General features: G+C 53.4%; 1 protein-coding gene across 3 annotated transcripts; it reads left to right on the forward strand.

Annotated features, from left to right (window-relative positions):
* The first annotated feature begins 1,781 nt into the window (after positions 1-1,781).
* LOC127040319 (occludin-like) lies at positions 1,782-26,142 on the forward strand. Of its 3 annotated transcripts, none has more exons than XM_050934340.1 (10): positions 1,782-2,593; positions 3,340-3,494; positions 4,177-4,315; positions 8,111-8,868; positions 11,383-11,541; positions 17,885-18,042; positions 18,538-18,747; positions 20,217-20,388; positions 21,102-21,143; positions 23,094-26,142. In XM_050934340.1, the coding sequence occupies exons 4-10, from the start codon at positions 8,167-8,169 to the stop codon at positions 23,193-23,195; spliced, it is 1,545 nt and encodes a 514-aa protein (XP_050790297.1). In that variant the 5' UTR covers positions 1,782-2,593; positions 3,340-3,494; positions 4,177-4,315; positions 8,111-8,166; the 3' UTR covers positions 23,196-26,142. The 3 variants fall into 3 exon arrangements, with proteins under 3 accessions (XP_050790297.1, XP_050790298.1, XP_050790299.1); XM_050934341.1 differs by having other exon boundaries at positions 4,177-4,288; XM_050934342.1 differs by lacking the exons at positions 1,782-2,593; positions 3,340-3,494; positions 4,177-4,315 and adding an exon at positions 6,460-6,513.
* Positions 26,143-26,916: the final 774 nt, after the last annotated feature.

The following is a 26,916-nucleotide window of genomic DNA, read 5'->3' on the forward strand; positions in this document are numbered from 1 at the left end:
TGCTTACGGGAATAGGTAACCGGGGTGCACCGCGCATCTGCTCCAGTCAGCAGCATCCAGACCCAGCCTCCAGGTGGCCCCTGTGGAGAAGCTGTGAAATTGGGCAAAGCTTCTGGCTGAAGGGAGCTGCTGTGACGAGATAAAATGCCCCTGGGCCTGGCTCTGTGCTCATTTCATGCTGGTGTAACATTGGGAGTCACGGCACTGAAGACAGTGGACTTGCACTGGTCTGAATCAGGTCATTGACTTCAGTGGGGGCAAGACTGGGACCCTGACTCCTTTAACATGAGAGCAGGGCCAATGAAGGGGGGGAGATGTTACAAATTACCCGGAGCCCAGCGGTCCGGAAAGGGGCCCGAGGCCCAGCTTCCCTGGCTTCAGCGGCCCTGTTTAGCCGGTCCGCCCTTGCTAGGGGGCCCGAAGAAATGTTTTCACTGGGGCCCGAACCCACTTTCGGTGGCCCTGCGGGGACGCAGGCCAGAGATTGCCTCTTACGCACAGGACTTCATCGCCATGTTCACTTACTCTGCAAAGCAGCCATCGGAAGAGGGGGGCAGCGTTCATCTGTGCAGCAAAAACTGAGCTTTGGGGGGTGCCCGTAACTGTCTGTAAGGAGCGACGGCTTCCCCTTTGAATAAAATACACCTGGCCGCCCGCGTGTGAAATCCCTGGAGCCAGCAGGATCAGCCCTGCCCTGCGCTGGAATTCCCCTGGAGAGGGTCCCTGAAGGGGGGTGCAGGAGGAGGGTGATGCTATTGCACGTGCTGTCTGCTGACAGCACCGTGGGTCAAAGCAGCATCATGTGGGAGATCAGTGGAGCTCTCTGCTCACCGTGAATCCTGAGACCCACCTGCTTCCCCCAGAGGATGAGACTCTGCTCCAGCTTCCCCCCAGGGGATTTACTTCCGTAGTCCCAGCTGTGGAAGCTCATGCTCTTACTGGGAAGGTCGCAGGTCTGACGGTCATTAGGGTTTCACCTTCTCCCACAATCCTCGGTTCGGTGAGAGAAATCACAACCAAAGTGACTCTCCCCCCCCCCCCCCCCAAACCTGCCTGTTGTCTGTGTTACCGTAGCGCCTCGGAGTCCCGGTCCCCATGGCCCTTGGCGGTGCACGAACACGCAGCCACAAGCCGGTCCTGCTCAGCTGGCTTACCAGTTAACTACAACACAAGAGACCCCAGACTTGAAACAAATCCCTTTTCTGGGAGCTCGCTAGAGACCAGTTGCCTACGGGGAGCAGAGTGAGACGACATGTGCGTCTAGACTGCACACTAAGCCCAGGCACTGATTCTGGTTTGAGCCTTCTGGCTACACGCATCAGCCTGGCTCAGGTCAGCAACCACTCAAGGCCCAGATGCTAGGAACCTGCTGGGGGATGGATTGGGGCCTGAGTCCTGCTGTGACTAGGGTCCAAGCCGTCACGTTGCTGTGTGGATGCAGCTCAAGCCGTTAGCCCAGCTATGCGGTTTGGGCCCAGCAGTTGCAAACCCAGGTTTACGATGCAGTGCGGACACTCGGGAATGGGCTTGGAAAAACCTGGGTTTACAAAGCCATGTAGACAGACCCATGCTGAGCTCCCCTGGTGCAGCCGTGGCTTGTGCACGAGTGGCCAGCGCTGGAAGATAGCTGCAGAGGGAGAATTTCAGAGCGCCCTGACTGACAGCCATCCCAATGCAGGCAGCTGGTCGGAGTGTCCCTGCGATTTGCACGGTCACTGCAACACACCCGGCTTTAGGCTCTTTACCAACTTATAAAGCTGCTTTTTATTTAAAAAAAAAAACAAACCTCCAAGAAATTGGAAACAACGAGGCATCTGGGGCTAGTTAAGGCCCCAATCCTGCCAACATGCCCCATGTTTAACTTCAAGCCCTGTGGGCCGTTCAGCTGAGACACCCTCTGACTGCAAAGGCCAGGGCCCCACAAACTCATTGCACCCACGAAGGGCCGGGGTGCACACTCGAAGGAGGGAGCGAGACTTAAAGAGGAGTAAAACCCAAGTGCCGGACTGGGATCCTTGCGGCTTGGCAGGACCCCTTGGGCCCGACCAAGTCAGGGAGAGGCAGCTCAACCTTGCATAGGGGGCTGTTCCCCCGCGGGTCCATGTGCAGGACAAACAGAAGGAGTTAAAGTTGAACCAGCCACACAGCAAGCTTTGATCAGAGTCTTGCACACAAGGCGATTTATTATCCACGGTGGAACAGGGAGCAGAGATTTAAGCGCTAGGTCTGCTGCTGCCAAGTTTTTGACTCCAGCTGTGCCAGGTTCCTGCCGTTACAAGCTTTCTCTTCGGCCTGGCCACAGCGGGAGGAGGCGGCTGGCGGGTTGTTTTTAATGATTGTGCACCTAGTAATGATTAATCCCTGGGCTGCCATTTTAAGATGAACAAAGAGGGGAGGAAAACAGGGGGGACCCAGGTAGCTGCTTTTAAAGGAAACCCAGCCATCCCCCTTCTCAAGGCAGTGGTTCCAGGAATGGAGCCCTGAGCCTGGGGCCCATCTGCAGGCAGCACCAGGCTGATTAGCGGCACGTTTGCCAATAATACTAAGCACCAGAGACCAGCGCAGCTGACACCGGAGAGAGCTGCAAACTGAGGTAAGGCAGTGGGTGTTTGAGTGCTTCACGGGGCAGAGGTGCTCCGTTATTTTTGTGTCAGTACATTTCAGGGTCGTCTCAAGCTCTGTTGAACTTAAGGGGGCCAGATTCCCAGCTGGTGTCAATAAACCTGCAGCCAGCTATGGGTCTGGCCCCATTGACCCCAATGGAGCAATGGTAATGAATGCTAGCTGAGGCTCTGGCCTAGGCAAATTCTTCTTGTGAGGTCAGAGGACTGAATTCACACAGCTCTGGCTTAACTGGCTTTAGTGAATAAAACAAGGCGTTTGTTAAACAGAAATCTTGGGCAATTCAAAGAACCCGGTTAAGAAAAGAGGTGGAGTTGCAAAATCTTTGCAGAAAGGGCTTAGGTGTCGGAGTCAACTTCGCCGGGTCTGGAAATTCTTTCTGGGGTCTGGGATCAAACTGGAACTGCAGCTTTTAGAAGCCCTGGGAGCTTTTGTTGTCTTTGAAACTTGAATCCTGGCCAAAGAAAGGAGGTTTGGCAGTGAGAACATAGCACCAACCTTATCGCGGGCTCTCTTGGGGAAAGAAAAACACGGGGGATTGGTTTTTAAAAGGACTGACTAGAGCCCAGCGGGTGTGAGGGCAGCGTACTGTTTGCTAGTGCCGGGGCAGGCGGGTGGAGACCCATGAGGGGCGTGTAGTGAGCAAACCCTGCCCTGTCCTGCGCTGCTGTGCGCTTCCCAGCGGCAGGCCTGGGAAAACGGAGACTTTTTAATCAGGTGAAATAAGAGAGGAGGTGGCGTTGGCAGAAACTCTTGCAGCCGGAGTGGAGGCCCCAGCCTGAACATTCCCATCCTGTCTCCAGTGGTTCAGGACGGCTGGATTCAGCAGGGATCATTGATCCTGCACGTTCCTAGTGATCCAAAAATCCAAGGTGAGGCTTAGAAGAATTCTTCGGAGGTTTGTTTGCCCTTCCCTGTGTCCTCTGCCCCTCCAGCTCTGCGGGGCAAACAATGAAGCACAGTGGCAAAGCTCTCTTCAGCTAAGCCTCTGCCAGACTAAACGGGCCAGTTATTAAAAGTTGGGTGAGGGGCAGAGCAGGCCGTTCCCGCGGGAACCTGGGGGCCTGTATCCAGCCAACAATCGTACACTGCAAGTCGGAGCCTGCCGAACCGACCCAAAGGGCACTTTGTGGGGAATGCGCGGGCAGAAAAGAGCATTTAAAACGTGGCTACCCCAAAACTGTAGGAGGCCAAATAAACAAACCTGCCCCTTGCTTGTATGTATCCCTTTAAATATAGCACAGCGAATTCATCCCTGGGGTAATTATTCTCGGCAGCCACGTCTTCCATGTATTAGTGACCCTTGCTCGTGGGGGGCACCGACCCAGGGCACCAGCCTGATGGCTACACGGCAGATTTATCGCCCTGCACTGCAAGCCTGGTGAGCTCGAGTTGGCTCCCTGGACCAGCTGTGGGTCTTTTGCAATGTAGACATTCCCTGGGAGGCCAGGGTTCAATCCCCTGCCTGCCCGCGACTCACTTTGAGTAAGTGACTCAGTTTCTCTGAGCTGCCTTTGTTCTCTATGGCGATAATGGCATTTCCCTCCCTCACAGAGGAACGGTAAATGTAAATACGTGAAATTCTCCCTTTACCGGATAACTGTCACCTACCAGTACACAGGCGTTCTCCTCCCTGGGCCAAACTGACTGGTGCGAAAGCGGCAAGGTCGGGCCTTTTTCTCTTACTAATAAGGTTTGTGTTACAAAAGCATTTCTGTGTCTGAGCCTCTGTTGTTTGTCCCGTTATTAATCAATGCTTGGGAAATGCTTTGAAGTACTCAGCAGTGTTGTTATTGCACAGACCAGGGCGCGGGGGTACGGGAGACATAGGGAAAAACCGATTGACTGAAATCATAGAATCGTAGAATCTTAGACTTTAAGGTCAGAAGGGACCGTTATGATCATCATGTCTGACCTCCTGCACAATGCAGGCCACAGAATCTCACCCACCCACTCCCACAACAAACCTGTGTCTGAGCCATTGAAGTCCTCAAATCGTGGTTTAAAGATTTCAAGTGCAGAGAATCTTCCAGCCAGTGACCCGTGCCCTAGGCTGCAGAAGAAGGCGAAAATCCCCAGGGCTTCTGCCAATCTGCCCTGGAGGAAAATTCTTTCCCACCCCAAATATGGCGATCGGTTAAACCCTGAGCCTGTGGGCAAGACTCACCAGCCAGCACCCAGGAAAGAATTCTCTGCAGTAACTCAGATCCCACCCCCTCTAACATCCCATCACAGACCACTGGGCGTATTTACCACTAGCAGTCAAAGATGAATTAATTGCCAAAATCCCTGAATGTAAGGCAGATCGTGTAGCACGACACAATAGAAAGGCATTCCTGTCTGCTGAGGTACTTATACCAGCACCATAGCATAGGAACATGCAGAAATAATCTCTCTTAGAAACATATAATCTGCGGGGGGTTGGGAGTTTGCATTTTGTTACCAAAGCGTCTGAGCAAAATGACGTTAGTTCAGTTGGTGGTGGTTTTTTAAAATCTTTTGCATTATTTGGTTGAAGCAACTGGAGTAAATTCAAGTGAGTAAATGTTGTAGGAGGGTTAAATAAAAGTGCGGTTGAATTGGTTGGTTGTGAGGATGTGAGAGCCTGTTTCTCAGGATTTGCACCAATATATCAGACCTGCATTTGGAAGAGTTATTCCAGATTTACGCTGGGACCAGAGCCTGGAGCTAGTGCAAAGGGGGAAAAAATCATCAAAGTGGATCTGTCTTCATTGCAAAGTTTACTCAAGTTCTTGCTCAGGGATTGTCCCAACCCAGCTCCCATCCACACACACAACCCTCGGAACCTGAGTTTAGTGGTGCTTTCGCCCTGGGCTAGGTGGCTCCTCTAGGGCGGAGTGCTAACCCGCTGGTAACCCGCCCACTTGTGGTGAGGACACCAGTCTGGCAGTCCTCCAGGGCCTTCCCACAGTTTTCTCCATGCGCCTAGAAGGACAGACAAGGTCTCCCAGAATCCACAGGGAAAACACCCCGTGGCTCAGCTTACTGACAGGCAAAGACCCAAGGATGGGCCCCCCGGCGTCCTAGACACAGGCACAGTCACTTGGGTAGGGCTTTGTCGTGTGGCTGCCCACCCCACACCAGGGCTAGGCTAACCGTGGGGTTGCTCACCCCACTTAACTCAGATCCCATATGACTTAGGAACCCAAACCTCCTGGAAAATCAGCAGGCCCCCTCCATTCCCAGCACTTTGGAGACCTCTGAAAATGGGACTTTGGCTCCTACGTCATTTATGTGCTTTAAAAAAAACTTTTACCAAGGATTCTAAAGTTCAGCTAGGAGAATCCTTTGCAAGGCGGAGGGCCAAAGTCAATGGGAATTGCACTCCCTAGTGTCAGGGATGAGCATAGCCTGGGGCATGGGGGGCTGTGTGACCCCTGCGGCCTTTGCTTGTTGTGTATCAATGAGTCCATAGAGGTGACTGCAGGGGAGAAGGGTCTCGCCCCAGCATGGGGAGATGGTGCCGAGGGCTCAGGGAGGAGGCTGGCTGGGACCAGGAGGAAGATTAGCTCAGGGAGATGATTCTGGGACAGGGGTGGGCAAACTACGACCTGGGGGCTGCATCCCACCCTGCATACGTTTGAATCCGGCCCTCGAGCTCTTGGCAGGCAGTGCGGTCGGGGGCTTGCCCCCGCGCTGTGCGTCCCATGGCCCTACATAGCTCCTGGAAGCAGTGGCATGTCCCCCTCTGGCTCTTACACGCAGGGGCAGACAAGGGGCTCAGCACACTGTGCCATCCCCACAGCTCCTATCAGCCAGGAACCACGGCCAACGAAAACTGCAGGGGCAGCGCCTGCGGACGGGACATGGCCACACCTCCATGAAGGAGCTGGAAGGGGTACATGTCACTGATTCCAGGAGCTCCTTGAGGTAAGCGTGGCTCAGAGCCTGCACCCCGACCCCCTTCTGCACCCCAACCCCCTGCCCCAGCTCTGATCCCCCTCCCATCCTCCGAACCCCTCGGTCCCAGCTCGGAGCACTCTCCTGCACCTCCAACCCTTCATCCCCAGCCCCACCCCAGACCCTGCACTCCCAAGCAGAGCCCTCACCCCTCTCCTGCCCCCCAGACCCCAACCTCTAATTTCGTGAGCATTCATAGCCCACCAGACAATTTCCATATTTCCCAGATGTGGTCCTCAGGCCAAAACGTTTGCCCACTCCTATTCTGAGATATCAGCCAAGCAAGTCCCTTTTGGACAGTCCCCCTAAAGAACCTCTTGGCAGCATGAGGAAGCCCAGCCCCCTGGGTTAGCCCTTCCACCCCACCGTGGGGGTAAAGCTCAATCCTTTCTGAGCTGGAGAGATCAGTTGTGCTGCTCAGGACTTAAAGCGGGGTCTCCGTGATGCCTCCTTTGGCCGCTGGGGTCAATGAGAAGATGGCCACATACTTGCAGGCTGCACCCATCCCCAAGCACTGCCTGGTTCCTGCCTGGCCTCACCAAAAGCCCTTTCCCCAGCCCGTTAATGGTTAAGACACCCCATTGCTAGGTCTTGTTTTTGCCAACCATGTAAAATCGGGCATGTTAAATGCACCTAAGATGCGACAGACCTGTAGATTTCTTTCTATCTATCTAATCTATCTATCTATATACCCCCATACACCCAGGGCTGTCCATAAGGGGGGGAAGTGGGGCAATTTGCCCAAGGCCCCACTAGAATATAGTATTCTATAATATTGCAACTTTGTTTATGGAAGGGGCCCCCGAAATTGCTTTGCCCCAGGCCCCCTGAATCTTCTGGGTGGCCCTGCATACCCCCCATCCATCCATCTATCTATCTTTCTAATATACTTACCTATATATATAAAACCACCCCTAATTTATAGACGGGGACACTGAGATGTTCAAAGGGGCCTGGGCCTTATTTTCCATTGACTTACTATGAACCGTGGTGATTCTGGTAGTGTCTGAAAGCCAGCCAGGAATAGGGCCCTACTGTGCTAGGTGCTGCACAACTACGAAGCCAGAAGTGGTCAGAACTTACAGTTTAACTAAGACGAGAGAGGCCCAAGGTCTGTGACCCCCGGTGAAGGGCTATAACCCCCAAGCAGAGGTGGCAGCAAGCAGCATGTCGATGCCACTTTCCCTGGGGGGTGGCAGTGGCTTAGTCTGGAGGAGACCAGCTACCTGGAAAGCAAAGGAGGCAGGGCAGGTGGGGAGCGAAGCTCAGAGCTGAAGCAAACAGTGCAGGGCAGCGAAAGTCCAGTCAGAACTGTGGCAAGTCCTCTGAATATTCACAGCTCCCTGCTTTGGCTGCCCCGGCTGGCCGGTTCCGCAGCAGTCATCTCCCAAGGCCGGACAGCAGGAGAGGGAAACACATGGCCCTCACGCCCCTTGCTCGAGCAGTTTGTAAGTGACTAGCCCGAGGCTTCAGTGGCAGAGCCAGGATTAGAACCCCCTGCCCCTGGGCTTGTCCCACCCTCAGGCCACCCTGTTTGACCAGCTTCTTTATCTGCTGCTCTACCTAGGCGTTTCTAAGGTTGTGGTCTCTGGTGCCTGCCCTGCGTCGGATCCTTCCTCCACCATGTACAGCCAGAAGCCCTACACCAGCCCGCCCACCGGCTACAGCCCCCCCGGCGATGGCTACGGCTACGACATCCACTCCCCCCCACCAGGCTCCTTCTACGTGGAGGATGTGCCGCAGTATTTTTACAAGTGGAACTCTCCGCCCGGCGTGATGAGGATCCTGGAGGCCCTGGTCATCCTGCTCTGCATCACCATCTTCGCCTGCGTGGCCTCCACGCTGGCCTGGGAATACAGCTACGGCTATGGGGGGATGTACGGGAGCGGGCTAGGCAGCTACTACGGGTCTGGCTATTATGGAGGAGGGATGGGCTACGGGGGCTATGGAGGTTATGGCGGATACGGCGGCTATGGAGGCTACTATGGCGGGATGACCAACCCGCGGGCAGCCAGCGGCTTCATGATCTCCATGTCGGTCTTGTGCTTCATCACGCTGCTGGGGCTCTTCGTGGCCAGTGTCACAAAGTCCAGCAGCGCCCGGTCCCGCAGGTTTTACCTGGCGGTCATCGTGGTGTGTGCCATCCTGGCCTTCCTCATGCTCATCGCCTCCATCGTCTACATCATGGGCGTCAACCCCCGGGCGCAAATGACAGGCAGCTACTACTACAGCCCCATGCTGACCATGTGCAACCAGATGTATTCCTCCGGCGGGGCCTACATGAACCAGTACCTCTACCACTACTGCACCGTGGACCCGCAGGAGGTAGGATGGGCACTGCTTGCCTTTTCCTTTCAGCTTTCCTTCTTCTCCCTCTTTCTCCCGCCTTCAGCTTTCTCTCCTTCTTTTCTCTCTCCTTCCATTTTGTCTTCGTCTTTCACTGACTTTCTCTTGAAGCTGCTCAGAAAATGGGCTGACTGTTTTGGGGAAAATGTTAATGCCAATTTAGTCCTTGTTTGTTTGTGTGTTTGTTTGTTTGTTTGTGTGTTTAAAATGTGAAATGATCAACAAAGGTTGTTGAAAATTTCCTACCATCTCACTTGCTCGATTTCACAGACGAACAGGATGAAACTTTGGTCAGAATATTAATGGAAACCCCCCTTTTGTTTTGTTTTTTTGTTTAAAATTTGACATTTTGCTTGGAAATGTTGGCATATCCCAGCCAGTCTGTCTATTTTTTGCCATTAACACTCATTTTCTCTCCAGTACCTCTGTAGCCATCAGCTGTAACTGCTGCTTTCCCTTTTCCACTAGCCATTGGTGCACGTCTCCAGCTTGCCTCAGCGAAGGGCAGCTCCTGGTGACTAGCGTCAGCTGCCCCTGGATCTACACAGGGTGTAACCAGGGCTAGGTGCTTCCTGGTGAGCGAAGCTGAGGAGCAATCTCACAGGGGAATGGTGGAGACCTAAATAGTTGGGACTTCAAAATCCAGGTTGGACAAAGTATTAGAAAAAATCCTGCTTTGGTGGGTGGATGGCTTAACCCAGAGGTTTGCAAACCGGCCCCTGGCCCAGGGGGGAGCTGGCTGCTCGCATGGTGCTGACTCATTCATCCTGGGTTTTGCAGCTGAAGGAGAGTCAGAGCTGGTGGGAGAGGGAGCTGAAGGAAGAGCATGTGGTTATTTTTCCATTCAGCCAGTCGCTTTAGTTGACAGGGGTGTTATAGGAGGGGAGGCCAAGGTGGCCCACAAGACAAACCTGCTGATAATAGCTCATCTTAATTAATTATTAAGACATGCATCCAACGAAGTGGGTATTCACCCACGAAAGCCCATGCTCCAAAACATCTGTTAGTCTATAAGATGCCACAGGATTCTTCGCTGCTTAATTAATTAGCCTCTTAGAGTTGGTAAGGCAACTTCCACCTTTTCAGTTTCTCTGTATGTATACAGTGTATATCTCCTCACGAGATGTTCCAGTCTAGGCATCTGATGAAGTGAGCTGCAGCCCACGAAAGCTTATGCTTGAATAAATGTGTTAGTCTCTAAGGTGCCACAAGGACTCCTGTTCTTTTATCAATACTGTGCAGCTAACAAGGATCTGCCCGGCTCCACAGTCAGAGCTCTAGGCTGTCTGTTGGATAGAAGACAGCAGAATATTAACAAACAAGGTCTCTGTGAAGCCAGTTTCGGTCTGAACAGAAACAATTGCAGCGATTTAAGCGGCGAGCTGGGTGGGGCTGCCGATACCACCCCCGTCTCCAGGATAAGATTAGCCCAGCCTGCTGCATTCCAGCCACCTGAAATCCAGAGTCATGTAGAGCTATATACTTTGCTATATATTGCCTACCAAAAACAAGCAAAGAGCTGTGTTGGACCTGCCCGACGCATGGACCAGATGTGACCTAATCTGTCATTCCCCCTATGTCTAATTTCTATCTACTTCAACATTCTTACCAGGGCCCTGTGGGAAATTCTGGGGAATCTCCCTCTCTCACACACACCAAAATGCGAGGATTTGAACCCCTTCTTCTCCTTGGCTCTTTTCTTGGCTCTGTGGGGCCTTGAGAAAGTCATTTTCTCTCTCACCGTATGCCTCAGTCTCCCAGTCTGTAAAATATGAAGGCATTGGATCCCTATAGCTTGCAAAGCGCTTTGGCATCACCTCGTTTAGTTTTGGTTCTTGAGCTGGGCCCACTCCCGGAGAATCAAACCCCAGGAAGATTTGCAGGCTCGATTGTTTTGCTAACTTCCACCCAGGATAAGCTAATAGCAATGAGGACAGCAGTGGCCGCCTCCCATGTGATTCTGCTTTGTGCCAGGGAGAGCTGGGGAAGCTGATTCTATTTGTTGCCAGCATAGCTGATATCCTACCGTTTCCCCTTTGAATGCTGCCGGGTTTGTCCTCTCTCGCTTGGCCAGTTCCAAAACGCCTCGCAAACCCGAGAAGCTGCCTCTTCATCTCTTCCTCCCCTAAATCACAGTTCCAGGAAATTCCTCATCCGTCTCTCTCCTCCTTTGGGGGGACTCTTTTGTTTGATGTAACAATTATTTTCCCTTTCATTTCATTTCCTGCCCCCTTTGGCACCTTCACATGGACTGGAATCACTTCTCCAACTGTGCTGGCAGGTGGGGGGCTGTCTCATCTCCTGCTAGTGGCTAATCCACATAGAGGACAACAACCTACTGCTGCTACCAGCTGATGGAGTTCTTCCTTTAGCTTGACCAATAGAGGTCCGTGCTGCAGTGCAAAGGGTGCTGGGTTTGAACCAAGCTGACGGATGGCATAAGGGTAATTTCACTGACTCCCTGGCCAATGTGTTTTTTTCCCTCTTTTCTAGGCCATCGCCATTGTCTGTGGGTTCTTCATTGTCATTCTTCTCTGTGTGATTTGCTTCTTTGCTCACAAGACACGCCACAAGATCTGGAAGTTTGGGAAGCCCAATATCTACTGGGACAAGCCACTCGCCTTCCAGGAAGGCCCCAACGTGGAAGAGTGGGTGAGTCTAGGATGGCGCAGGCTGCGGGTGGAGAAGATGAGGGATAGGGACTTTGAGGCTCCAACCTGCTCTGGCTAAATCAGGGAATTACTAACCAGCCCATCACCGTGGTGTCTAGGTGCCAGAGGTACCCTCAGGAGCCAGACTGGGAAACAAACAAGGGGAGGGACTCTCCTAAGCCCCGTCCACTCATGGCACTAAAATTGAGAGCCCTCAAAGTGAGCTGTCACTTGCCTTAGGTTGTGCAGATCTTCGCAGCATGATCTGTCCTCACCTTCATTTTAGCAGCAGAGAAATGTTGATGCTGGTAAATTGGAAAGGGGTCAGAGAAGAGCCTCGAGAATGATTAAAGGCTTAGAAAACCTGCCTTACAGCCAGAGACTCAAAGAGCTCTGTTAATTTAGCTCAACAAAGAGAAGGGCCAGGAGTGACTTCAATTCAGTCTATAAAGAATCTACACGGGGAACAAATCTTTAATAACTGTCTCTTCAATCTAGCAGAGACAGGGCTAACATGATCCAATGGCTGGACATTGAAGCTGGAGAAATTCAGATTGAAAATAAGGTGTAATAGTTTAATGGTGAGGGTAATTAACTGTTGGAACAATTTACTAAGGGTCGTGGAGGATTCTCTATCACTGACAATTTTAAAATCAAGATTTAGATTTGTTCTAAGAGACGTGCTTGTAGGAGTTACTTTGGGAAGCTCTCTGGCATGTGTTATACAGGAGGTCAGATTAGATGAGAGCAATAATTCCCTTCTGGCCTTAGGACATATGAATCTATAAATGGTTAACAATATTGACATGTAGGCTTCATCGTCTGTAGGCTTCAGAGTTAACACCCCATTGTGGTCAATGGGGCAAGCTCAGAAATCTCTCTGATCTGCTCCTTCAGGCTGTGGGCAGATGTGACTGGATTCATCTGCTTCACATTTTAAGGTGATCTAGGCAACCATAAAATCAGGGTCAGGTTAGGTTCTGGAGCAAAAGATGGACATGGAAAAGTGCAGTGGCCTGGCAGGGAATTTGGCAGAGTGGTGTGTGCGCCCTGCTGCATGTTATGAAATGTGCTATATAAGAGCTAGGTATTATTGTTTTTGTTCAGTGTTTGTACGCCTGGCACAATGGGATCTTGGTCTGTGGCTGGGGCTCTGACTTACTGCCACAATTTAAATAAATAGCAATAATAATATCATGTAGCAATGAGTTCCACGGGTTAATTTTATATATTAGTGGAGGGGGGACATATTTCCTTGCATCTGTTTTAAATGCCTTGTGTTTTCCATTTGCTTTTGGGTCTTTTTGTTGCTCAGATATGAGTAACAGAGTGTTGAGAACAGGGCTGGTCCAAGCTATCTCGCATGCACCCAAAGATAGATAAATCGGGATCAGATCAGATAGGCCGCGAGCCTGGAGCCAGCAACACGAAGGGTTTCTGTTCTCTTTCCCTTTGTCCACTGAGTGCTCGAAAAATGTTTGCTTATGATATGATTTAGTTTCACCCTCGTCAATGATTAACTGGGAAGTTCTTGCCATGCAGGGTTTTGCCTGGCACATCTCAAACATGTTCTGGTCCATCGCTTGGCGCCAGGTCACATCTGGTTGGCAGTGTGGTCACAGGCACTTGGGGATGGGGTGGGGGAGCGGGGTTGCTTGTTCAGGTGAAATTTCACACCAGCGTAAGTGCTGGGCCCCGCTTAAGCCTGGGAAATTCATCTCTCCGGGAACGGGGCTGGCGGGCAGCCTTGGCACCACTTGCATCCCACTTATACCTATGCCAAGGGAGCAAAGGATTCTGGGATTCCAAGCCATGGGTGTAGTGGTACCGTGATGTTGTGCTGGGCTTCTGCCCAGGGTGAACTCACCCAAGGGCCATCAGAGCAATCATCCCTCTCCCCTCCAGTGCCTCCCTGCCTCTCAGCGTGAGCATCTGATGCCTAAAAGCCTAATGCAGAGTGACAAGCCCTCCAGGGCGCTGCTGGGCCAGGGCATATTGGGCAGTTGGCATCCCCTCTGCTGTATGGCGTGACACAGAAAAGCAGCCATCTCTGTATCAGGGAACTGAACAGCACCAACAAACCCAGCCGTGGGGAAATTAACACTGGAGGAAAAGACTCGTCCGTAGCAGGAGCCTCCTTTGTTCTGTTTGGGGTCTTGTCCTGCTCTCGTAACTAGGGTCTGAGTGCTGCCCAGGCATGTCCTCAGGGATGTGTACTGTGTTTAAGGGCTGGGTTGCGATACGACCTTTGAAAGGAGAGTGAGCAGCCAAATCAGCACTTCTCACAAGGGCAAGGAGAGAGCACGATAGGCAGCGCGGCCTAGGGGTTAGAGCTGGATGGGGGTGGGGAGCCAGGACTCCTGGGCTGTAGTCACAGCTCTGGCAGGATGTGTCTAATGGCGCAAGCAGGGCTGGCAATGTTGAGTCTGGGCAGGGGTCAAGGGCCCAATCAGGTGTGGAAGTGAACGAGACAAGTTCTTCCCAGACTGGAGTCTGCAGGTGGGAGCTGGGATTCCCCCCCACACCCTCCCAGGCTCAGCTCCCAGGTCCCCCTGAGATTCTCCCCCCAGGCTCAGCTCCCAGGCCCCCCTGAGATTCTCCCCCAGGATCAGCTCCCAGGTTTCTCTGCATCTTTCTCATATGGGAAGGAAGGTGGGAGAGGAACTGCCTTAGCCAGGGAACGAAGTTCTTTCCTCCAAAGATCCATCAGATCCCAGACGAGTGACAATTTCTGCCCCCGGCAAGAGGCTCCAGCTAACAAGCCGCAAAGGGCCAGGAAGGAAGGAAGGGTGAAGTGGAAAAACATCTGGCCTTCTAGGATTCAGTCTAAACAAATACCCCCCGCCCATCCTCATTTCCGTAACCTCCAAGAGCAGATGTGGTCACATTCCCTCATTGCCGGCACCTCTCCTGTGTCACCAACCCAGCACGTCTTGGCCTGGGGGCCCAGTGCTAGGAAATGCCTTTGGCCTGAGGTCGGGGACTAGGATGCCCGAAGAAAAGCTGCAGGGAACATCACAGGGCTGGGGCCCTGCAACTGCAAGGTTACATAGCGCAGAGCAGACGTTCATGCTCCAGTGGGCAGGGGAGGCAGTGGCCTGCACGGCAGCATGGAGCAAAGACAGCTGCCATGGGTGGCTGGGTGGAGGTGAGGAGAGGAAGGAAGGGGTTAACGAGTACGTCAGCTATCCAGGGAAGTAATTGCAAGCAGTGGCAAACCTGAGGCATTTGGAAAAGATCTTACTGGAGCAGAGGAGCAACTAGCCAAGGACTGGGGAGAATCGGGCATGCCGTTTATGAAACCTGTTGCATTTGATCGGTCTATCTACGTGTGCCAATCCCTTGGGTTTAACAGTCTGTCCCACTTTGTAATTCATAGTGACACTCCGGGTACCTTTTCCTGCCCTGAAGAGCTCTCGAAAGCTTGTCTCTTCCACCAGCAGGAGCGGTCCCATAAAAGATATCATCTCACCCCTCTTGTCTCTCTTGTATCTAACGATCTCTCTGATCACCAGCCTCAAACTCAATCTGGCCTCCCAGAAAAATCACACAATTGGTTTAAAAACTATGACATTTTTTAAAAAATAATAATTTTGGCTGCTTTTTGTTTGCCTTCTGGTTAGTGAGCCGCTGGGGGGGTGGGTCAAGCGGAGTGTGGGCTCAACCTTTCCTCCAAAAGCATGAAGTTCAGAACATGACTTTAAAAAAAAGAGAGATTCTCTCCTAATCCCCTGATTCCAGGAGCTGGAGCGTTTGGAGAAACATGAGGTGTTGAGAGAGTTGGCAGCACTATCAATCTCTCTACATCATCTTCTCCACTTGATACAAGTGGGGCTTTCTTCTTTTTCTTTTGAGACCCCGATGAACTCATTCTAACGTTGTTTTACCATCTCCTCCTCCCCCGGTAAATGTTATTCCCATTCATACACGAGCTATTTAATGATTATTTAAACATCTGTTCTGTTGGGATGCCCTCGTTAGCAGATGCCTGGTGGAGGTGGAGGAGGATGTACTTGGGGGCTGGGCCAGGAGGCTATATCGAGGTCACAACGTCTAAATCTATGGCTCCCCCATTTAGAGCCAGATTTTGATACTTTGGTTTTGTAACTTCCCGCTAAGTAGTGTCCTACTTCACAATTGAGGCCAATGAACCCACTGACTGTGTGAGACATTGTGTCCAGCATGAGGAAGGTTGTGTGACTACAGTGGAAGGGTTTCCTAGTGGTTAGGGCACTGACCTTTGCCTGTAGGTGAGGATTCAATTCTCTGCTCTGCCACAGACTTCCTGCATGACCTTGGGTGAGTCACTTAATCTCTCTGGGCCACAGGCTCCTATCTAGAGAGGAGACAGCATTGCCTAGTGGGTGCAGTGCTGGGCTGTGACCCAGCAGTGCTGGGTTCTCTTCTTGGCCCTGCCACTGGGTTGCTGGGTAACCTGTAGTGTGTCACTTCCCATCTCTGTGCCTCAGTTTCACCATCTGCATAATGGGGCTATTGGTCCTGCCCACCTCTGTAAAGGCTTGGAGATCAGCCAATGAAAAGTGCTATGTAAGCGGTAGGTGGTATCTGTACCATGAGCATAACTGCATTTCCCTAACTCATAGAGGGTGGGGGTGAGGATAAATCAATCATTAGCGATTGGGAGATGCTCAGATCCTACAGCGCTGGGGGTCCTAGACGTACGTAAGACAGATAGGCAGAATCTGGCCCTGTAGCCCACCATCAGCACAAGAGCAAAGCCTGAAAGAAGCAAAGTGCCCTGGACGGACCAGTTTCCCAGCCCGGGGCGTTTCCACCTTCCTCCCAGCTCGGTTTATTTACTGTGCAGGTCGCTCCCGGGAGGCATTTCCTGAGTCCTGGTGGAAGCGTCTCCTGCACGGGCCCTGTAGGGACTCAGGTCAGGGCGGCACATCCTCCCTTTGTCAGTCCCAGGGATGTCTGGGGAGGGAAGGGTTAGCTGCTCTGCAGGTGGCTGAGTCCCTGTGATTTATTGCAAGCGAGGGGAGCAAACACCCCTACGAAAGGGAACTGGCCCTGTGGCCCACGGGCACAGGAAAGTTCAGGAGGGGAAATTCCCACCCAAACCACCTGTTCCCTGGCACTGAGCGCTGCCACTCCCCTTGCCAGGGAGCCTTGTACCTCCTTCGCTCCGCTCCCGCAGCTCCCAGACCTCTAACAGCCAGGGGGTCACCCAGCAGCCCCACTGCTTTGTTCTCTACTGCAGACTCCTGCGGAGGGGGGGCATAGCAAGCCAGCTCAGCTAGGCCCTGAAATAGGGGGTAGACCACACAATTTAACCCCATTCCTCCGTGCCTGGGACTTATCCACCCACTCCCACCCATTCCCCTGGCCTCTGCTGCTGGGCTGGCAGGTGGGGGATCGTGGGGCCTGGTGGTGCCAGCTGCAGGGTGGAGGCTGGTTAAATGGCAGGGGAGGTGTTTGCCAAGTGCGGATTTAGCTTATCGGCCAGTCGCATGGTGATAAGGGGGTTGTGGCTGCACACACGGGAGGCAGAGAGCCGGGACCTGGGCGGTGGTTCCTCATGCTCCGGATCCCAATCTCAGCTCTGTGGGGCCTTGTAGACCAGATGGGAGTTGGGCTGCATTAGCTGCCCCTGGTTTGGTGTGTGACAGTGACCAGGAACAAATAGAACCAGCTGGGCCAGCATCCCCCTCACGAATCTTTCAGAGCTTCCCAGCCTGTTATCCCAGCCCTGTGCTCCCCTCTTCGCCCTGAGCTCTACCAGTGTCCCTGAATCCCGACCCCCAGCCCTGAGCTCCCCCCTCGGCCCCGAGCTCGGCCAGTGTCCCTGAATCCCAACCCCCAGCCCCATTATCCCAGCCCTGAGCTCCTCCCTTGGCCCCGAGCTCGGCCAGTGTCCCTGAATCCCAACCCACAGCCCTGAGCTCCCCCCTCAGCCCTGAGCTCGACCAGCGTCCCTGAATCCCAGCCCCTGTTATCCCAGCCCTGTGCTCCCCTCTTCGCCCTGAGCTCTACCAGTGTCCCTGAATCCCGACCCCCAGCCCTGAGCTCCCCCTTCGGCCCCGAGCTCGGCCAGTGTCCCTGAATCCCGATCCCCAGCCCCTGTTATCCCAGCCCTGAGCTCCTCCCTCCGTCCCCAGCTCAGCCAGTGGGCTGCCGTTTGGGGTCCTCTGTGTGCACCCTGCGGACTGCCCCGAGGCCGTTCCCAAGTCTGAAGTTGAGACCAAGGTCACGACTGGCGCTGGCTCTCGCTAAGGTGGAGCTAAGGGCAGAGCGTGACCCCAGCATCACACCCAGCCCCCCGCACACTCCAGGCTGCACATGAGCACAGAGGGAGCTGAATGCCTCTGACTGCTTTTCAGGTGAAAAACGTTGCGGAGAGCACCAGCATGCACGATGAGACGGCCACGCTGGCCTACTCCGAGAAGCCAATCGGCCCTGTCAATGCCCCAGCCAGCGCCTACGGCTACCCGAACAAGGAGAACGGCTACTATTCCCCCGAGACCTACAACCCCAGCAGGTGAGTCCGTCCCAAGAGCTGGGAACCCAGGGTCCCTTTGTATCCAGATCTCCCACTCAGGCCTCCGGCGGACACCTCCCCCAGCTCAGCTGGGCTCACAGTGCTCGGGAGCTGCTGGTTTGATGAAGTAACGGCCCAGGCGGGTCTGGTGCTTAGAGCCCAGGGCTGGGACTCGCTGGGTTCAGTGCACATCTCTGTGGGACCTTGGGCAAGGCCCTGCGTCTCCCTGGGCCTCATTTCCCAGACATCTGCAGCATGGAGCAGAACGGTCCTGCCTGTGTCTGTCTTGCACATCAGACTGCGAGCTCTGGGGCAGCGACTGTCTCTCACTGCATGTCTGGGCAGCAGCCGGCCCAGCGGGCCCTGAGCTCATGCTACCACCCTGCTGCTGTGTCCACACCGATAGCCATGCCTGGATGGATGAGCGGTTTGGGGAGGTCTCAGGCTGAGAATCCTGGCTCTAGGCTGAGCCCCATGTTCACATACCGCCCCCAGCTCTCCTGCCCGTGTGGTCAGCGAGCAGCCCGCCAGGACCTTCAGCACCAGCACGCTGGAGGAGAGGGGGAGGGAGAGCTCCAGCAAGCCCGCTGCCCGGCGTGGGAGGAGAAGGAGGCGCAACCCCGAGCTGGACGAGTCCCAGTACGAGACAGACTACACCACAGCCATGGAGTCCAGCGACGAGCGGGACAAGGACGAGTGGGGCAGGTGAGGGGCTCGCTCTCCCTGGCGCGTCCATCAGTGACCCCTGGCTGCCTCTGCACGGCCTCAGCTACTGGGGCCATCCCGCGGCAGGGTGTCTAGCACCAGAGATAGCTGTGTTAACATCACAGGCTGGGCCACAGGAGGTGGGGCTGGCCCATGGGGGAGCATGCCCTGGGCAAAGCAATGCACGCTGGAAAAAACAATCCCAACTATACATAGAAAATGATGGGGTCTAAATTAGCTGTTACCACTCAAGAGAAAGATCTTGGCGTCATTGTGGATAGTTCTCTGAAAACATCCACTCAGTGTGCAGCGGCAGTCAAAAAAGTGAACAGAATGTTGGGACTCATTAGGAAAGGGATAGTAAATAAGACACAAAATATCATATGGCCTTTATATAAATCCATGATACGCCCAGAGCTTGAATACTGCATGCAGATGTGGTGACCCCATCTCAAAAGAGAGATATTGGGCTTGAAAAAGGTTCAGCTAAGGGCAACAAAAATGATTAGGGGTGTGGACCGGCCTCCATATGAGGAGAGATTAATAAGGCTGGAACTTTTCAGCTTGGAAAAGAGACGACTAAGGGGGGATATGATGGAGGTCTGAAAATCATGACTGATGTGGAGAAAGTAAATAAAGAAGTGTTACTGACTCCTCATAACACACGAACTAGGGGTCACCAAATGAAATTAATAGGCGGCAGGTTTAAAACAAACAAAAGGAAGTATTTTGTCACATAAAGCACAGCCAACCTGTGGAACTCCCTGCCAGAGGCTGTTGTGAAGGCCAAGACCATAACAGAGTTCAGAAAAGAACTAGATACATTCATGGAGGATAGGTCCATCAATGGCTATTGGGCAGGGATGGGGTCTCCAGCCTCTGTTTGCCAGAAGCTGGGAATGGGCGACAGAGGATGGATCACCTGATGATTCCCTGTTCTGTTCATTTCCTCTGGGGCACCTGGCATTGGCCACTGTCGGCAGACAGGATACTGGGCTAGAAGGATCTTTGGTCAGACCCAGTCTGGCCATTCTTATGGGCTTATGTTATGCCATGCAGCTGGATCAGGATGGGGATCCAGGCTGCCCCATTTGGCCTGGGCAGGAGAGCTACTCCGGGGAGGCGGGAGGGAGATCTGGTTACGCTAGCTTCACTGACATTTTGACATGACATGCTGGCATCCCAATTACCTCATGCTGTGATGTCACCATGTGCCATGGCAGCAGTATCTGGGGGACACCTGTGTTCCTCCTCTGTCAGGCAGGCCGGTGGCACGGCCCTCCTGTAATTCCAGTAGCCACCTGCCAGCTCCCGGAAGGCTGGTGCAAGAACAATGCAGCGTGGAAAGAGATTGCAATGATTTGGGAGTAGAGAGACTCAGCCCCTCTGCAAACCAGCCCCAGACCAGAACACCTCCCCACTGAGTGCCCAGTCTAATCTCTCTCTCTCCCTCTCCTCCGGCTGGGCAGCGTGTATCCCCCAATCACCTCGGACAGCATTCGCCAGGAATACAAGCAGGAGTTCGACACCGACCTCAAGCACTACAAGCAGCTGTGTGCCGAGATGGACGACATCAACGACCAGCTGAACCAGCTCAGCAAGCAGCTGGATGGCTTGTCGGAAGACAGCCCCCAGTACCAGGTCAGTGTGGGGCCAGGCTGGGGCTGTGCTTCACCGACTGACATGGAGTCTAGAGATGTTGTATCACAGTAGCGCCTCTAGGGCTCAGCAGAGCTCAGGGCCCCGTTGTGCCTGGCGCTGCACAGACACCAAGAGACCAGCCCTATTCCAAAGAGCTCACAGGCTAAACAGACAAAGTGGGTGTTGTTGCCCCATTTTGCAACCAGAGAACCGAGAACCAGAGAGATTCAGTGGCAGAGGCAGGAACTGAGCTCAGGTCTCCTGATTCCCAGCCCAATGCCTTATCTACAGGGCATCCTTCCTGCTACTTCACCCCTCTGCAGAGGGGCCAGCACCAAGGGGGGTGGAAGTCTCATTTGATAGCTGATGCTCATCTGTTTTGTTAAGGGACTCACCCTGTCCCTTTGGAAGCTGGCAGGGAATTTTGCCCAATCAGTGTGAGCTGGAAGACAGCTCTTCTCCTTCCCGAGCTCCAGCCCCCGCCCAGCCCCTACTGATTCCAGCAGCATGCAGTGACGGGCTGCCTTGGGAAGCCTGGCTTTCGGCAGCATGGCTGGCTTTCCATACAGGAGCCTGAAAGGGCGTCTTTGTCAGCCCCCGCCTGACACCACCCCCTGTGCTCCCTCGTTAGGTACACTGCCGAGTGATGGCTCTGGGGTAATTATCTGCTGTGCACATAACATGGCCCTCTCCTTCCGGGTTTTCTTTTTCAGGGAGTCGCTGAGGAATACAACCGGCTGAAAGATTTAAAACGGGTGAGTCTCCAAAACCCAGCTTCTCTTTAGCTACTTGCCTCTGTGCATATTCTGTCTGTCTGAGCTCCCTTCGGGATTGTGTGTCTGTCCAATTTCCCCAAGCGATTCAAACAGCGTCCCATAGCTAGTGTCCTCAGACAAGGCCTTAGCCATTTCCCACTTGTCTACACATGCGAGCGGCACTGGCTTAACTTAAATCCGTTTCAAACCCAGATGTGATTAAACCACCGAAAGCCCCTTCGTGCCGGCGTGGATATCGGCTTGAATCTGGTTCTGTCGGTTTAGCTCAACACCTGTCAATTTCCCTAGGTGAGCAAAATCATCGGAATGAGGCTTAAACCGATTTCAGGGTGTCCACACACAATGTTGCACCAGTTTTCGGTTTAAAATCTCGTGTTGAGTTAGAGCAGGGCAGCAGACCAGCCCTTGGGGTGATTGATTGTGTTGCTCCCATGAAGGGGTCGGGACCGAGAGCCCGGAGCTGGAGTTCTGTGTTTCTTCCCAGGGCAGGGGCAGCGTGGCTTTAGTGTGTGCGTAGCCAGCAATGTGGCTGGAAGGGCCCAGCTAGGGGTGGGAAGTTCGCTCCGTTCTGTGTGTCTGGTCCTGAGTGTTGCTGGGCACACGCCATTCTCACTGAAGGCGGTGAGAGCCGCACCCCCCAGAATCAGGCCCCCATTCCCTAGCCTGGCCTGGGGGGGGGGGGAAAGTCCCATGTAGCGGGTGCTTTTGTGACAGCCTCCCTCTGGACTGACATTGAGCTGGGGACCTCCGGAGCTAAAAGTAGGAGCTGCTACACCTTGAGCTCAAGATCCCCTGGGTGGAAGGAGGGTGGGCGGGCATTGTAACAACTCCTGTTCTCATGCCAAGGGGGCACGTAACACTCACCCACCAGTGGGTTACGCTCTGTAATGTGGAGATCTGTCATCTGGGACCCAGGCAATGCACCTGGTTGGCCTGGCCCAGGAGCCATCAGCTGGTTAAATACTGCCAATCCCTCCGTACCTGGGTCAGGTTCAAACGCATGACCTGGAGTGAAATGCCCTGCCTCCCTCTGCAGTGCCCCTGAGCTGGCTGCTTCGGTGTTGGATTACGCTTTGCGGCGCAGCTTGAAATACAACATGCTTCAGTGAGCTGAGACGGAGGAAAAACACCTCCTGCTTTCAGAGTTGTCTGGACGGCACCGTCCAGCACCAGCCTTGCCCTCCTACAGCCTGCGGCACAGCAAGGGAGCCTTCTTCACTCAGCCGATCTGCTCCCTGCCATGGGGATCAGACAGACCTGCAGAGCTCACTGGCTTTGGATTATTCCCTGGAGCCTCACAGAGTCAGCCCCGTGGCACGAGGGGTTTCCATTGGGGTTCATATATCCCAAAAGGCAGCTTAGTGCCAGTTGCAAAATCTTTATTACCAGGGAGCGTGCACGAGGCAAGAAGAAACCAAGTGCCCCTCTGGGATCCCAGGCTGCTTTTGCAGCACAGACATAAAAATCTCTCTGTTCACTTGCAAATGGAGGGGGTCTGAGCTGGGATCACAGTCAACATGTGGGGGTTGAACTCAGAACATCAGACATTAAGTACCAGATCTTCAAAGGGGACCAGCGCGCATTTAAGCCCTGAAGAGTGCAGTCCGTTGGGTGCTGAGCATTTTCTTAAATCTGGCCTCAATTGTGAGCACTGAGCCCTTGAAAATCTGGCCCTGAATTCTTAATATTTGCTCTCCAGAAGCATCAGTCTGTGCCACGTGAGCTAAACACATAACTCCATTAGCTGGTAGCAATGGGAGGCTCTTATCTTCTTATGCGGGCCAGCCACTAGATGGCGACGCATGACACATGCTGAACCAGCTCCCACAATGCTTAGTGCTTCCAGCTGCATTAGGGAGCCGGAGAGCATGTGCCCCTGTGTTCCCTGCAACATCATTAACACCTCCTCGTTTCTTGCTCTTGCTTCAGACTCCTGATTATCAGACAAAGAAAATGGAGAGCAAAGCTCTGCGGAACAAGCTGTTCCACATCAAACGCATGGTGAGCGACTACGATAAGATGAGAGGGTAGCGTGGAAAGCGGAATCCTTTGGCGGGGGAAGAAATTCTGCGTGTGGTCAGCCGCCTTCCCTCCACGAAGCGCTGCAGGAATGCCAAACACCTGGACTAGACGCAGATTTCTTTGTTTTGTACATTCGTTTCAAAAGCAGAATCTCTCTATCTTTGTGCCATTTCCAAACCGAAACCCAACGGGCCTCGGAGAGCGGGGCAAGAGGGTGATTTTTAGAACAGAAATGAAACTCCAAGGAAGTTTGCGCTCTAGTTGATTCCAGTGGGCCCGTATCCTGCAGTGACCTAAGCAGAAATCCTAGTCCCGTTGAAATCAGTGACTTCAGTTGGGGCTAGGAGATCATCCTTGGTGCTTAAGTTTATGCATGCGAGTCATTAATTCAATAGAACTGAGCATTAAGCATGTGCCTGCGGCTGCTGCAGCATCGGCCCCTTGGTTTGTACGTGTGCAGATGTAAATTTGTAAATACGTGGCTATGTATATAAATTAGCCTCCTGTTTTATATTATCAAAGGGTGAGCCTCTCTGTAGCATGCTCACATGCTGGTCCCCATCCTGCAAGCCCTTACTCGCCCACGTAGTCCCAGTGAGCTCAGTGGGACACCCCTCAGGTGCGAGGACCCTCAGTGGGTGAAATTCACCCCTGGGCTACAGGGTTTGTACAAGGTGTATGCACCACTGACACCCCCTGAGCACGGTAGGTGGAACGTGGCTCCATTGACCTGTGTGGGGATTGTGCCGTTGACTTCAGTGGAGCCTGGATTTCACTCCATTATGGGGACTTTGTGCTGCACAAGCCTGATGCTGGCTCCCTGTCTAGGAAAGATTTGCAGGATTGGATCCGTGCTCTCTGGAAAGGCAATGAACAAGGACTCCTGCTCCCTCTTAGATTATGGTCATCATTCCCCTCCATCCCCCGAGTCCCAATGTGATTCAAAGCCAGGAGCATGGGAGAGCCGTGGCTGGAGCTCTGGAGCCCAGGCGTGTTTCGCACTCCACACCAGCCTGCAGGAAGGAGCCCATTGCAGCCAGCTGAGGGTGATGGCCTGTCTCCAACCACAGCAGCTGAGTGTAAACCCAGACCCAAGCTCCAGAGACTGTCCCGGCCCCTCACCTCCCGCCCTGTTCTGCAGAAGTGTCTCTCGTGGAGCTGACAACTAAGCGTGGCGGCGGATGCATTTCACCGGGATGAATAATACATAGGGAACTCCTGAGTCACCCAGCACAGCCGGCTCACACTCCTGACAACTTGACAAGCCAGCAAAAGCCAGGGTTTGGCCGCCCCCCCAGCAAGAGCCCGTGCTAGGCATTGTGTGAGATTTCACACTCGCACAGGCATCACGGTGCCAGTCTTAGAATAGCCGCTCCCTCCCCCCTGCTGCCACGGTTTTATAGAGCTGGGCGGCACGGTGCGAATGTCTGATCACAATTTTTTTTAACGCTGCCAGCACTTCCTATGCCAGTGTGCTAGTCTGTAGGGAACTGGGTATGATGTCTGGGTTATTTTTTTAAATAAACCGTATCTATTGATTTAAAATGTCAGCATCTTGCTGAAAATGAAACGCTTCTCCCTTTCGTTCCTGAGTCGGCATGTGGCTTGAAAAAGAAATCCCCGTATGTTTAATTGGCTGCAGCCAGAGTCAGTGTTTTGTCGCTGGGACGAAGCAACATTTGGAGGTAGAAATTGGGCAAAGGAAGAGGATACAGCAAGTGCATTTGATACAGTCACTGCTGGCCGCCAGCCTGTCCACCCATTGCTGTGGTATCAGAGCAGCTTCTAACCAGTCACGACTTTATGCTCCTGACAGCCCATGTGGGCGGTGAGAATCATCACCGCTGGTTTGCCAGGCGAGGACCCAAGGCCCAGAGCAATGCAAGGGATGAGGTCACGCAAGGAGTCTGGGGCAGAGCTGAAACATGACCCCCAACCTCTCCCAGCTCAGGCTCTGCCAGCAATGGGCTGGCAGAGTTCCCACTCTCAGCCCCCTCAGGGTTACATTCTTATAGCTACTTTGTATAGCTGCAGTCTTAGAACATGCCTTGGGGGCGGGGGGACCGGACCTGTACATTTGGCAGAGAGATGCTGCTGGAGCCCTAAAGCGGCCGATTACCTGCTGCCTCTCACTCCCTGCTGGTGAGTACTGCTAACGCCGGGTGCTCCCCCTTTCACGCTCTGTACAGGAGCGGACCCCTTCCTAGGGCCTTTTCAGTTCTGCAGCCAAGCAAGCCAGGCCAGGCGCTCCAATGGCTTGGTCATGAGGGGCACAGGTTGAGAGGGGGTTGGTCTGTGGGTGCCTGGACTCCCATTTGGTGCAGTCTGGTGGATTCAGTCCCCTGCCCGCCCAGCCTTCTCCCTGTGGGCTGCTGTCCCATGTGACCTGCAGACAAGGGTTGCAAGGTGCAGTTACTGTGTGGTAGGGTCAGATAGCAGCTGGGACTGGGGAGGAGCCATTAGACCCATGTGACCAGCACTTGTGTTGCTCACGCTTGGGATTTGTATTGTGAGGTGTTTTTCTTAAAGCGCCTGCACCTGGAGGCATGGGATTCACGCACATTTCAGCATTTTGTTTCAAGAGAGAAGCCTCTAGCCCTGGTGGATGCAGAGAAATGGCTTGAAAATTGTGACCCTTAAAGGCTCAAAAAAACAGAAAGGAAACTGGGGGGGGGGAACCATCCCCCAAAACATATCGTTCTGTGAAAGCTCCTGATTGTCTTTAGCTAATCTCGTGATTTCTGGGAACAGGGGGAGGTGACGCGTGGCACATGCTGCTCGTCCTCTCAGGCTTGTAGATGCTGTCAGAGCTTTAAGTGGGATGAGGGTCTGCTGTGCTCTGCCCTATGGGCTCACTGAATACGGGGAGGGGGGGGTGCTGCTGTATCTTCAGGGCTGTGCTGGTGCGCAGTGGCACTGCAAGCCATGGGGCTGGACCTCAGCTGAACTCCCTGGGGCTCTGCCCTGCAGTTCTCGGTGCAAGCCAGAACCCCTGGTTTGAAACCCCCGCCCCAGCTGAGAACCCCTTGGTTGCACTAGGTGCTCTGGTTGCCGTGACCCCAAGGGCCTTTCCTCTGCGTGGCTATTAACACACACACATACGCACTCTCCCACCGGCGGGGCGGTGTGTGAAGCACTTTGAGCTGCTTGCTATGTGAACTATTTTCTGTAAGTTACTTAAAACCCCAGGACTCTTCTTGCCCAGACAGTTTCTGAAAAGTAGCTTTAGTCCTAATCCCGCTGAAGGAATTGGGAGCCTGAACCCGGCCTGCATTTTAATCTTCAATCTTTGACCAATTTTACTGCAAAGGCCCCAGGTTCATGTTATGGTTTAGTCACGTGCACTGAATTAAGCACAAGTGGGGGGGGGGGTCTTGTCACCCTCCCCCAGACACCTAAGTATAATGGTTGCATTAAATGGACTTGTTTTTTCCATGGCCCTGCACCTTGGGTGCACACTTACCCAAGGACAAAGTAGGGAGGATTTCACACCCAATGAAAACCGTCGTGTTTTACACCTACATCCCACTGGTGTCAGGGCCCGTGCAAGGTGCAGTGATGAATTAGGCCCAAATCCCTTTACAGACGGGGTGGGCTACACAGAGATGCTAATCTAGGGCACTGACTGATGGAACTTGATTGCTCATCACATTAAAATCCAGCCACAGCACAGAGGCTCAGAGACATTGGCCAGGGGAGTAAGGTTTTTGGGGCCATATAATACGGACTG

Source organism: Gopherus flavomarginatus, chromosome 24 (assembly GCF_025201925.1).
Source record: "Gopherus flavomarginatus isolate rGopFla2 chromosome 24, rGopFla2.mat.asm, whole genome shotgun sequence".
Taxonomy (NCBI): Eukaryota; Metazoa; Chordata; order Testudines; family Testudinidae; genus Gopherus; species Gopherus flavomarginatus.

Coding starts and splice junctions, on each gene's coding strand:
- LOC127040319 (XM_050934340.1), top strand. CDS start 8,167: ATGTACAGCCAGAAGCCCTACACCAGCCCGCCCACCGGCTACAGCCCC. Junction 11,542..17,884: donor GCCCCAACGTGGAAGAGTGG/GTGAGTCTAGGA, acceptor ACTGCTTTTCAG/GTGAAAAACGTTGCGGAGAG. Junction 20,389..21,101: donor AAGACAGCCCCCAGTACCAG/GTCAGTGTGGGG, acceptor TTTCTTTTTCAG/GGAGTCGCTGAGGAATACAA.